Source organism: Mya arenaria, chromosome 2 (genome assembly GCF_026914265.1).
Source record: "Mya arenaria isolate MELC-2E11 chromosome 2, ASM2691426v1".
Classification (NCBI taxonomy): Eukaryota; Metazoa; Mollusca; class Bivalvia; order Myida; family Myidae; genus Mya; species Mya arenaria.
The window spans coordinates 28,429,289-28,443,201 of record NC_069123.1 but is presented as its reverse complement, the minus strand read 5'-3'; the positions used below and the strand labels follow the sequence as shown (position 1 = coordinate 28,443,201).

The following is a 13,913-nucleotide window of genomic DNA, read 5'->3' as shown; positions in this document are numbered from 1 at the left end:
AGTCCATTTTATCGTTGTCATGGTTTACATATTTTTTATAACAGTACTTTGCAAAGTCAAAAATGCGTGTAGTAGGCACTGCATTCGGCATTTCTTTACATTTTGATATAGAATAATTTTATTTGTTTGGTTTTGTTGAATGGAAGTAAATTTATACTTTGTTTCGCATACCTAATCAGATTTAAAAAAATGAACTCTGAAAGTTTCAAATCTATGTGTTGCAGTATATACAATCGTTTGTATTCTACCATCGACATTTTTATTCATCGATAACATTCTTGCTCATAGCTGATAAAATATATTTTAAAAAAAAAACTTAATAAAGGCGGTTGATACAGTTTAACAAATACTTAAGGTGCATGCATGCGTTTAAAGTATTGTCAAGTGCTGCACTTGCTGTGTTTGAAATCTTTCCGGGACTGGTAAGTCCATACAATTGAATGTTTCATTAAAAAAAGTCATGTAATTTCGAAGGAACTCCTTTCAAGAATGCATTTTGAAAACAAATGCATGACCATCAAGACTATGGCCCAATATGGCTCATAATGATAAAACGCATGGACTTCATGGAAAAGATCCCGAGACGCTATAGGGCGAAGCGAGTGCTCTAAACACTGCGCTAACCGGACATCCGTGGTATAACATTGCAGTTATATATTGTGCTCGGTTTTATGTAAGAGGGGCAATAGATTACAAGTTCGAACTAGGATGGGATACGTGAAAATTAACCACACTGATGAGTGTAAAGGACATGTCATCAATGTCAAAGCCTTATTCTAAATACGAGTTTGTCACCGTCGTATCATATTATTCACGACTAGCATTTTGGCCGTCCAAAAAGAACGACATCCGTGTTAGAACACGACGCCAAAAAATGCATTTGATCACATTCAGTATGAACAAGGACATTTATTTTTATGTCAATTATTTAATTATAATTGACAGAAATAGGGAATTTTTAAAATTATTAAAATGACAAGATTTGACAAATTCTAAACAAAAGTATCGATGAACTTACAGTCAGACACTACCTATTGAAATTTGCGTTAAGTAACATTTCAAAGAGGAAGGTAATAAGCAAGTGCAATTGCGACAGTAAGTATTAAACAAGATAAGTTTTTGTCTTTCGAGTGGAAGCGGATTCGTTGAATGACGATTCTTACCAGCTACTAGGAAGTGTATCTGTAAAAAGGTAAGGTTTCAATTATCCTCTTTTCCTTGTTGACAAATACGAACTACTGCTATATCAGCCTTAAAAAGTGTTCTTGTTCTCTGTAAATAGTATGTGTGTTAATGGAAATAGCAAAGAAACCGGAATTTAAAGATCTTGTTTTACAGTTTTCACTTGTTAGTTAATAATGTCAGAGTAAATGTCAAAATGAAGGTGCCATGCGTAATAGTGGTTCTGTTCATTTGCTTCAAAGGAGGTAAGTAATAACTTTTATATGTTAGTAGTCATGTGGTATAGGTATCCACCTCTCACAAACATGTTTTGGGTTCAATCCCCGCCAGGTTTAGAGTAGTCTTTGAAGTCATTCAAGAGGTTTTGGGTTTAATCAATACTCAGGGTGAAAATTACCTAGTGGTTCATGTGTCTGCTTTTCACTCAAGAGGCTGTGGGTTCAATCTCCTGCACTGTGAGAGTAGTCAATTGGTACAGATCCCGCTTCTCACCCAATAGCTTTTGTCAAAATTGAGCTTAAAGAAAGATGTATAAACTTTAATTTATTAACTAATAGTTGTATCCAATCAAAACATAAATAATGAGTTTTAGACGGTTTTATTAAAAACGCAATTCTGTGTATTATATAACACAGTATATACTCACAATGTATGAACATTTCTACTTATATCTCCTTATTCTACTTTCAACAGTAATGATACTAATGCATATGATGTATTGATGTTCTTTTTCAGTTGTAGGCAAAAATTGTGGCAGTCTCAATTATTCTCAGCCCGCTTTTAAACGGAGAAATGTTACAATAATCTTCAAGCCAATCAGTTTTTCGGCTACTGAAAAGCCACTCATTTTCTACAGTGGTGGCAAACAATGGACACCTGTTCCATCAGCCATTTTGTATAATTCAACGTTGAGTGTCTTTACCACGGTGCTTGACACAAATCTTCTGAAAACTGAGAATCCACACGTGTTTGCAAGATACCGTTTATGCAACAGTCAAAGGATTCGTCTCGACTTACAAGGCATGTCAGTTTTAATTGTTTACTTTTGTTTGATGCAATTGAAAATGTTGAAATTAGCATTAGTTTTTCATAGTTAATGATTTCTTAGATAATTTGGATTTATTCAGCAATATGTATGTATTTTACATATCATAGTATGACATTACATAATACAAACTTACAAGCATGATATACGAAAGCAATTAATTTATATACCAGTAATAATTAAAATACTACGAATGTAAATATAAACCAAAAATGACTCAAAAAAGAGAAAAAAACATAGAGCATGCATGTAAAAGATATAATTGTTCATATCATACATTGTTTTATCCTTTTGTACAAAAACTTGAAATCTGAAAAGTGTAGTTACAAGAACAAATTTCTTACAATTGCCCAACCATTTTTAAATTTATCTGAGATATTTGTATTTTCATAAATGTTCCATGCTAACTGAAGGCTATTTCTGAAACCAATTACTGTTGGAACACACATTATTTCCAGAACCTAACAATACAAACATATGTTAATGACAATACTTAAGTCATTAATATTCAACTTCTGTATCATATCCTGCAATACGGGCTGTATTTTATTGCAATCCCAAAAGAGATGTAAAAGAGTTTGTACACAGCATTCACAAAAAGAGCAAATATCATTTTCAACCAGCTTCATTTGATATAATAATGAATTTGTTGGTAATATTCTAAGAAGAACTCTTAAATGTAACCATTGAATATAAGAATCCTTTGTACACTTAAATACACAACTATAGACATTATCCCAATTAATATATACATTTTTATATTGTAATAACCATTTGTGTTGACTTGTTGGAATTTCATTATTATTAACAAAGATTTTATATAGAAATAGGTTTACATTTTCTTTTGTCAAAATTGGGTTTATAAAAGTGTTCATACATGGGTACCTACATTCTAAAAAGTTAAAGTCATTTAGCACAAGTTTAGAATGCCTCATATAGGTCTTAATTGCAGATCCATTATTGTGAAGAAAGTTGACTATAGTGTAGGAAGTTGACGATATTGAACATAAGGTGTTCAGAGATACATCCTCGGGAGATATTTACAAAATTGCCCGTACTATACGCAAAGAAGATCATATGTTGACCGTAACATGCATTGTTTTAACACAGCGCTTGAAAAACCGTTAAAACGTCAGTAAACTCTTTATTGCACGAGAGGCACTTTCTGACTCTTCCTTATTTTAAAAATACCTTGAAGACACACTTCATATTTGAAGCAAATAGGTCGAAAAACACGTCATGGTTGATCTATTTGGTGAATAATTAATCATTTGACATTGCGTTCCACTTTTCATTCTACGTATAAAATAGTTTTTGAACTTAGACACATGAAATTATAATTCAAATACGCAGCAAATGTGAACATATTTACTTATTCATTTAAGATTGTTTGATGCTTTATATAGATCTATATATCTAATAATTTTATCATTTTGTAATGTGTCGATATCATCGCTAATGGTATTGAAGTATTAAGAATCTTTATTTCATTCAGTAAAACCTGAGATCCCAGTGCTTAACGTACCTATTTTGCGAGAGGGAAGTCCAGCAAATATCACGTGCATTTCAAGAGGAGGGAGACCCGCCGCAAACTTAAGTCTCTGGTTGGATGGAAAGAATGCATCAGTAGACCATTTAAAGACTTACAACAAGTCGACAAGAACATACACAACAACTATTACCCTTAAGGACCCTGCCAGAAAAGATTGGAATGGAAAATATGTGTCCTGCTTATCATCTTCACCGCTATTTGGGGTAAATGAAACACAACGAAAGACAATTAATTGCAAATGTAAGTTTGGTGTTTAATGTTTATGAAAGAAATGATCACATTTTCAAACCAAGAATGAAACCAAATTCAAGTTAGCAAAACTCTTAAGAAAAAGAAAGGTGAATATGCATTATGATTTATTTTAACACCCGTCCCGAATCCTAAACTCAATGTTTTTCCCCGAGGACCCATTTTTTCTTTAACGTGGGCATCAGCTGGATGCATTGTTTTAAAGTAGTGTGTGCTCGAAACTCTTATGAGAACTCTCGTGTATTTCCTCACGAACCATGGTTAAATAATATAAACATCAAAGGAACACAATCTAGCAGAATTCGAGTGAATCATGATTACTGTATAGGTCATGCCCGTAGTAGCTGTTTAGTCCTTTTTTGTTGCATTATTATAAGTTTACTGCTAGACATAATGCATACCACAATGTTTATTATATATTTCATGCCGTTCGGAACCATGTGACTTCAACACCATCGAGTCTGCAATTTATATTGACCAAGAGATTTCTTGCTACTTGTTTTGTTCCTGTGCATGTTCTTTGTATTTCAAATTGTAATCTCAACATCAATGCTATCACAAAATATTTGTTTCTGATTTTATTCTGTTTTTATTAAAACAGTCAATGAATTTGCATAGTTTTGGTGTTGTCGACGTGCAATACGTTAAGTGTTGGGCATAGCGTAAAGCTTATCAATAATGTCATAACGAAATGTACAATTTACACCTAATTATGCTCATATTGCACACGTGTGTAGCAAGTCCTTGATTTCTGAAATGACTAACTATGTCTCTTTGTCGATTCAATAATGGACGAGCGTTGGCGTCCGTGTGTGGTAATTATTTTGTTGTATTGTTACTCACAGATCCACCATCGACAATGGCAATGATTGCACCAAATATACCGAGATATTTGCAGGACAACTATTCTTTCAAATTCAGTTGCTTAACGGACACATACAATGACTTTTGCTGGATTTCCTGGACAAAAGATGGCCAACTACTTTATGCAAACGGAGACGAGACAGGCAGAATGCATGACTCGTCTGAAATGGCGTTTGTGAATGTCAGTAAAGAAATCAATGGTCAATCTATAACCTGCAACGTCATTTGCCTCAACTTTGATGTTCAACTATCCAAGTCACATGTGGTCCAAGTACCATGTATTATTTCGATTAATTTATAGAGTTCTAAAACTCCCGATTTCTGTATTCATGACATTGTTGAAGTTGATAAATGACAAGATAAACAATAAAAATTAGTTACTTATTTTTTCAAGTTCCTTTTGCGTATTTCAGATCAACCGAGTGTTCGCTTGTCGGTTAAAGACGAGGTATTGCTTAATGCTCATGCCACAACCAATGTAACTTGCACGGCAAACAGCTTACTTGCGAATATTGTTTGGTCGGTTTACGGAGACACACAACTCATCGTTTGCAATAAGTCACAGGAATGTGAGATTCATATACTCCCGTTGGACACCAATGAACACAGAAACTACACATGTACAGCTTATTTCGAATCTGGAAACTATAGCTTAAGTACGAGCAGCTCATTTGTTGCAGTTGGAAGAGGTACGTTTTCATTATTGTATATTTGCGTGGTTTCGTGCGTTGGTGTGGGTGCGTGCATGTCTGCGTGAATTATTTTCAATTAAGCTTTTAGTATGTTATAGCTGTTGCAGATGCTCTAATAGGGCTCTTTGATTATATTTATCTTTTCTTAAATATTCTGTACTTCCAAAATCATCTAAATAAAAAATCATGTTTTTAATGAATAAAACCTCTTGCCATCATCATCATCAAAGATCATTTTTTTCAATCGCAGCTTCGACGCGATGCAAAGATAAAGCAATAGAGGGGATTGCAGTTGGTTTGAGCGTTTTTATTGCGGTGGTTATTATTTCAATGGCCATTGTGTTCGCCAGAAAACGTAAAGTTTAATCAGGATCTGTGTGTGTTTTTCTTTGTCGAACTGTTTTCGGATCACTTGGTACAGAAATGACAGCATTTTGAGATATAATCTTCGGGTACATCCATTGTATTCATTGATGTTTTTTAATCCACCTCAGCACTTTCATTTGACTTGTATTTCTTCTATTGTAGTGTTTTTGAAAGTGAATCATCACGAAAATCCAACTGAACCGTACGTACATTTTTATTTATTTACAGTAACTTTTCAGTTTCTATATATACCTGTTATATTTGTATTGAAACACTTCATTTTAAAACGCTGTACATTTAAAATTGTTGGATTTTGTTGTGCAATTATATATAATGATTAGTGATTATAATGCCTTTTTCAGTCAACCTGCCCAATATGGTGAGTTGCTCTTTCCATGGTATCCAATGTTGGCCCTAATCAAATCATTATTTAAAAAAGGCTTTGTTGATATGTGTTCAATGTACTGTGTGCTCTTACATTGTGCCTCTAAATGGTTTTTATATTTGGTTTTGGACTACTGGGCCTGTCCCTGTAGTTGTCATTGTACTATCAAAATTTGCTCGTTAAATTTGAATGTTACTTGGTAAATAGCCACTGATTTTGTGTTTTCATGGCACCGATATGACGAGTAAATATTCAGTAAAAACGTGGTTGGTGAAGACTACTTGATACCAAAATAATTGAGCAAAAACAAATAACGACTATCTCTATTACTTTGTCGACCATGTTATAGGAACCAGCATGTTGTTGGTCGAATAAAACTATATGTGTAAACGCTTTTCACTGCAGCCAACGTGCAGGAATATGAAACATTAGAAATGAACGAAGTCGTCCCGTACTCCCAAATTGACCAAATCAGGACAGAGGGATGTACAGCGAAGGTAATATGTTTGTGGAATCGGCTTCGAATGATACGTTAGAATTGAAGGCTCTAAGTATTTAAATGTTATAAAAACAAGTAAGATCAAGATAGTTTGCATCGTTTTATGTTTCATGAAACTAATAAATGTTTTACCTTCAGCTGATAATCTTTGTCTTTCAGTGTTAGGGCGTTGTTGATATGTATGACTATTCCACGTTTACCTTTCCAAGACATTTCAATGCAAATAAATGTTAAACCTGTATTTCAGCTGCTCTTTGATGTTATTTTTGAATATTATTGCCAAAACAAATGTATTTACTGCGCGTATGTACTCTGTATCGTTACTTATACTAATTTAATACTCATTTGTCGTTTTAAATAAAAAAAAACTTTGAAATATCAAGCAACGTTATTATTTTTTAAACATTTAGGTGTCAAATAGCAACCCAGTCTATGAAGATGTAGGCAAAGAACATTTGGATACAGCCAGCAAGTAACAGAGAAGAGGTAGGCCGCCAACTCCTACAGAATATATTGGCGTTGATTTTGTGAGAAAAAGGGTGTATCAAAGAGGGATAATATGAATGAATGTCAGGGAAAATACCTCCACATACCATGAATGAATGTCAGGGAAGATAACTTACTCTATACACCATGAATGAATGTCAGGGGAGATACCTCCACTCACCATGAATGAATGTCAGAGAAGATACATCCACACACCATAAATGAATGTCAGGGAAGATAACTTACTCTATACACCATGAATGAATGTCAGGGGAGATAACTCCACAAACCATGAATGAATTTCAGGGAAGGCAACTCCACACATCATGAATGAATGTCAGGGAAGATAACTCCACACATGTGACCATGACTGAAAGTTTGATGTAATAAATGCAAAACATTTCTGAAAAATGAAACAGTGAATAGAATTGATTATTTACATATAAGTTTTCATTCCAAATATATATCAATCTTAGATATTGCATCTGTTATATTTCATTCTAAACATTTATCATTCCTACAAGTAGCAATTACCAAGTAAGTTACTTTTTTTTTAAATAATGTCATTTCCAGGAAATGTAAGCTATAATAGTCCATCTGATAACATTATATTCAGAATTTTGAAATTTTCCAACAAATAATCTTCCTGGAAACTGTTAACTATTTGAATATGTCACAACAATCTTTGCGTGTACATGTGTTATACTAATATAGTTTAGCTACATTGTGAAGTTTTAAGGGTATATATAAACAAGAACTTTGATAAGGGGGTGGGGCTGGTGGCATCCGACTGTTTGCATACAATTAAATGTTTCATACCTTGACCCCTAGTTTTCTTATAAGTTTTTGAGTTTGACATTGCTTTTGATTATTGTCTTCACAATAATATAATAGTAGATTTGTGGTTTCTGTGCTTGTCCTTGTAGCTTGCCAGATTGAATGACAGTTTAGTACATAAGGTGATTTGGATTACGTTGAATCGACTAAGAAAATCCCTCATTAAGACCGATAGGAAAATAAACGTGCTATGACTATGTGTCAGGCGGTAGTACTGTTTTTCATGTATATCTTATGTGGAAATACATCCCAGATGTCTCAGGGTAAAAGTAAAACGTATGCTTTATTAACTTACATGTGTTGTACCTAATCTCAAAAAGCTTGCATACAAGGACGTAAGTGCAGTTACCACAACGTTTACTGATAACCATAGTTTGATATTTGTGTAAAATGCTTGTTGTCTTCTGACGTTGACTGTTTCTCGGTAAGTGTATGTTCGAATTTGGTCACTGTTCCTTCAAACAGGATCTTCGCTAGATGTTTAGCTACTTGGCATGTCCATGTAATTTGTATATTATATTATCGACATTGGTGTGTGTTTGATCATATATCAGGTGTGACAGAGTAATGGAAACATTTCCTTGAACAGGGAATGCTTTATTTTACTTTACTTTTCAATGTAGTTATAAAGACGTGAATTAGTAATGGACATAATAGTTTTTGTATTTCGATATCATTTGTTGCTTTTATGTTTATTTCATATTTGTTTAACTGCTGCCAATTGTATAAAAGCAGATGATTCCTTGGTGTGGTTTACGTTTTATTAATTGAAATATATCTATCCAATAATAATTGTTGACCAATCAAAATACTTTTGTGTGCAAAGAAAACCTTTGAAGAACTTATTGAGCGTTAAACAATTGGCTGTTGTTTATTATTTTTATGTGGTTTTTTTTCGTACCTTTAAAATGTTTGTTTGTTTCCTCACACAATAAGCCATGCTTTATCACGCAATGACTGTATTAAATATATTTATTCGAACTCATGTTTAATTGGAATTGTTGGCGATACTTCTAATTCAGAATAGAGAGAGTAATCTTACATTTTATCGAAACTTGCCTTGTATCTCCAAGGGGATTTTTTATTAAATATAAACATATTTAGAATATTTCATTATCGAAGTATTTTCTATATAGAAAACGAACGTTCATTTCGCGTTATGACGTCAATTTTGTTCAATTGTTCAACTCTGATTCGACTAACGCATCGTCATTGAACTAATGGTGAACGGCGTTTCAAATATCGATCATTCCTTTTCACAGAAATTAATTGTCGTTAATATATTTTTTCTAATTAGTTTTACCTGAAATAATTCATACCTTTAATTGAAATATATACTAGTATAAATTCATACTAAAACTTTAAATTTAAGGACACAATTTTATTATCTGTGCATCCACACAGTATTAACCCTCGAGCACAATATTCCAAATTTACCAAAATGCCCAAACGCGCTACGGGGATTTCAATATCAAGCCCAAGCGTTCATAGTGCATGAAGGCACGAAAACACTGTTCAATCCATAAATGCCTCAGTGATGCTTTTTTACATACTCTGTAATTACCCATTTGCTTTATTAATGGCAATGACCTTGTTTGACCATATTGCCCGGGTAATGTTAATAACAGATATATTGTTCATATCTACCACTAGTTAGCTCTTTTCAGAAGAATTAAAATGATGTATCACCAAATATTGACCTTCGATTCGTCCTTTCACAGTTTTCTTTGGGCGTCATTTTCCATCAATATCAAATCATACTAATAACCAATGGCATTTGTGGTGTAAGCCAGCTGTTTGTAAACACATATAAATCAAGTTCTTATCATTTCAATTTCATTGCAAAATATTTTGAATTTACTTCTTCTCAAAGTTAGCGACCGTTTTTACCAAATCTTGTGATTTGAAGTTGTAAACTAGATCGTACCATTGTAAAGTAAACAAAAAGGCCCCAATTTCTCGAACAGTCGTATGTCGCTTATAACAGGATCAAGCAAAACTCACAATTTCTGGTATGGCATGAATTGTGTAAAATTCTCCATTTAAAGAATTATGAAACTTTCAATGGAAATTATTTAAAACATAGTTGTAACATCTGGTCATAGAAACAAGTTACAGCCTCGATTCGGATTACTCTCTATATTCATTTTTAGGGAAAGATAACTCAAATACACAACGTAAACTCCTATCATAAATTAATTTTCTAGATATAAACAAAACAGTAATACAAAAATGTAAAAACATTTTTTTGGTTTATAAAATAAAGTTTAAGCAACTGAAATATGATACTTTAATCTGTTTGCCTCAAAAGGTGGAAAAATTGGATCCAGGCTTTAAGGAAATACACTATTATAGTGATTTTATTGATATTTCATATTTTTTTCAATAGCAAATGTGTATAAGAAAATATTAAAACATATGTATATGAAAAGTGAGATAATGTCACAAAAAGTGAAAGGCGTATTGCATTCAATTATAGTTCTTACTTAAAAAACACTTAACTGCAGTGTTATTCTGAATTTATTATAAGTAATCGTCCTATAAAAAATACAACTACGTTATATTGTGAACAATGTGTAATTTACTTCTTAGTCCAAATGTTCCTGTTGGTTTAGGTCTTCCAGAGTTATAGTTTTGTGTCCACGTAATAAATATAGCACATAGAAGATACTCTTGGGATTATATCAATCAAATTTATAATCAAAATAATATCGAATGTTTTTTCAATGCTGATTTCAACATCGTTGTTCAAGGGAAATAAATACTTTTTAAGATCACTGAAAATATGATCTGAGTTATCATTTCAAACAAACGGAGCGAGTGAACGCTAGCGTTGCGCGTTTACCATAACTATTTTATATTAATAATTAAAAGTCTCAATCAAACTGAGACTGTGGTTGCCATTCTTGTGAATCGTTTTTGTATGCTTCTTATAGTTGTCGTTATGATAAGTTTTAGTCTTAAACTTTAGTTCAACGATTTGTATTGGGTTTAACAAAGGGCTATACTCCGTGAAAAATTGTGCTTTTGACTATTTAGCGAAACAATGTAATTTCACTCATTTTATTTTTATATTTAAAAATAGTTAATACAATTGAAAATGATTGCAAACCTAGGTCTTGAAATGCTCCTATTGAACCTGACCAAATATCATAATTTTATATACAAGTGTAAAACATGTTCAATGCAGTGGCTTGCAAGCCTAAAGTTCATAAAACACATATCATTAGTGCAATTTTTATACATACTTTTCATTTGATAGTTTTAACTTTGTGAGCTGTGTATCCGTTATTTCTAATCAAAGTTGACGTGCATGCATAATGGAATCGCAACATTCATCATGGTCTCTGGAAAGGGCATATCTTATTTTGAAAATATCATTTCGACCATTCAATATTACCAAACACGTATGGTCACAATTATTAGAATAATTTCAGGAAGTATCGAAAACAACAACCGTTTGTTTTCAAATATGTGAAAATTTGTGTATAACCTTCCTCATCACGGCAGTCAATTTTATCGTTGTCATGGTTTACACTCGACATTGTAGAATAGAATAATGACTAAACCGATTAAAAGATTTAAAAAACAACAACTTGTAACTTAACTTTGCATTGTCACAAATTAGTATAGTAGGCATTGTATTCGGCATTTTTTAAATTTGGATATAATAAACCTGTATTTGTTTTGTTTTACTGAGTGGGAATAATTTGACACATTGTTCGCATACATTATCAAAATCATTTTTGAATATCGTAACTCAAACTCAAGTTTCAAACTCATGTGTTGCAGTAAATACAATCATTTGTATACTTATATCGACATTTTTTCATCAATAACATTCATAGCTGGTGAAAGCGAATAAAAATATTGAAAAACTTAATACAGGCTGTTGAAATGTTTAACAAATACTTAAGGTGCATGCAGTCGTTTATAGTAATGTCAAGTGTTGCACTTGCTGTGTTTGAAATCTTTCCAGGACTGCTAAGTGCATACATTTGAATGTTTCATTAAGCATATTATTTACTTTCGAAGGATCTCTTTTTGAGAATGCACATTAAAATAAATCATGAACATCAAGATTATGACCCCAAATGCCACATAATGATATTAATATAGAAAACCATATTGGATGAAGGCGAAGCTCGAACTCGAATGTGGTTTTCTGTGCCCAGTATATCCCATAGATGGTCACCTACTAACCCCGTAACGTATATATCACGCCGGCAACCTGTTTAAATTTATCAATACGCAAACTATTCTTGGAAATGTTTCATTTATTCTTCGAAATAGGGTAATAGACGTTATTTATATACGATCTAAAGATTAGTGACCCAATATGGAAAATAATGGGTCACCGCGTGACCAGTCCTTGACCAATGGCGTTGCATCATTTATATAACAGGCGTGATATGAAGTGTTAAGGGAAAACGCTTTTACGCGCATTCTTTATCCTGACCATACCGCGCTTACTTTAATCTCGCTACGCGTGTGATTCATGTAAGAAAACACAAGTGAGCCCAAGGTTTAAATAAAACATACGAAAACTAAGCTGTATCGAAACGATTTTTTCAATTTTATCCGGGATTTCTGTAACACAGGTGGTATCCCGGTCAAAAAGTACGTTATGCCTGATTCAAAGGGGAAGGGAATGACACCCAGAGATTATCATTGCTAGACCTGGAGTATATAATTAATCCTGCAATTATAATATTTGTCAAAGTTAAAGTGATGCATGCTATTATATACGAAAAAAACACTTTAGTTCACTGTTCTTCATTTTTAATACTCTTTGAAACAATCACAAAACGAAAACAATACACAATATTCAGCTCGCAAATAAACTCAAAATATCATATATTGAGCTTTGCACACAAAAACAACACAACCTTAATTTCAATGTTTGTGTGGTTAACACAAATAATTACAACATTCCGTTAATCGCGCTGGTTGCCCCGATATTACGCGGTAATATAGTCTTGGGTTGTGGGGAAAACCGGAGAACCTGGAGGAAACCCACTTGTCCGGCTTGGTGACTACAAACGAAACTCACACCCGCCCAAGCCGGGAATAGATCCCGGGACGCCTTAGGGCGAAGCGAGTGCGCTTAGCACTGTGCCAAGGGAAAAAAGTGGTTTAACATTGCAGTTTCATATATTCAGTTCGGTTTTATGTAGGAGAGGCAAGCCATTACAAGTTCGAACTAGAATACGTGAAAAATAACCACATTGATGAGTGTAAAGGGCATTTCATCAATGTCAAAGCCTTATACTAAATACGAGTTTGACACCCTCGTATCATATAATTCTCGACTAGCATACTGAACGTCAAGAACGTCATCAGTGTTGCAACACGACGCCAAAATGCATTTGATCACATTCAGTATGGACATGGACCGTTATTTGTTATATTCAATTTGTATTATAATTGACATAAATTGACATTTTTTTAAACGCTAAAAATTATATATATGGTTACGAGGCATCAGTTTCCATAAAATAGGCACCTTGATTTACATTATATACACAATATTGTGCCTGTATGGAATACTACTGTAATAAGATTATAAAACATATTAATAAAAGTATCCATGAACTTACAGCCAGACACTACCACTTAAACTTCACGTTACATAACATTTGAAAGAGGAAGATGACAAACAATAGCAATTTTGACAATAAGTATTTAACAAAATAAGTAATTGTATTTCTAGTGGAAGCGGATTCGTTTTAATGACGATTCAAGATTACTAACCA

General features: G+C 33.1%; 1 protein-coding gene across 2 annotated transcripts; it reads left to right on the top strand.

Moving 5' to 3' along the window:
* The first annotated feature begins 1,252 nt into the window (after positions 1-1,252).
* LOC128225192 (kin of IRRE-like protein 3) lies at positions 1,253-10,964 on the top strand. Of its 2 annotated transcripts, XM_052935253.1 has the most exons (10): positions 1,253-1,427; positions 1,918-2,202; positions 3,723-4,019; positions 4,874-5,170; positions 5,306-5,581; positions 5,835-5,939; positions 6,113-6,152; positions 6,313-6,329; positions 6,741-6,832; positions 7,245-10,964. In XM_052935253.1, the coding sequence occupies exons 1-10, from the start codon at positions 1,379-1,381 to the stop codon at positions 7,308-7,310; spliced, it is 1,524 nt and encodes a 507-aa protein (XP_052791213.1). In that variant the 5' UTR covers positions 1,253-1,378; the 3' UTR covers positions 7,311-10,964. The 2 variants fall into 2 exon arrangements, with proteins under 2 accessions (XP_052791213.1, XP_052791214.1); XM_052935254.1 differs by lacking the exon at positions 4,874-5,170.
* Positions 10,965-13,913: the final 2,949 nt, after the last annotated feature.

Bases quoted from the DNA above. Each gene is read 5' to 3' on its own strand.
- LOC128225192 (XM_052935253.1), top strand. From the start codon at position 1,379: ATGAAGGTGCCATGCGTAATAGTGGTTCTGTTCATTTGCTTCAAAGGA. The intron at 5,171-5,305 runs GTATTATTTCGA...TGCGTATTTCAG, and splicing joins ACATGTGGTCCAAGTACCAT to ATCAACCGAGTGTTCGCTTG. The intron at 6,833-7,244 runs GTAATATGTTTG...TTAAACATTTAG, and splicing joins CAGAGGGATGTACAGCGAAG to GTGTCAAATAGCAACCCAGT.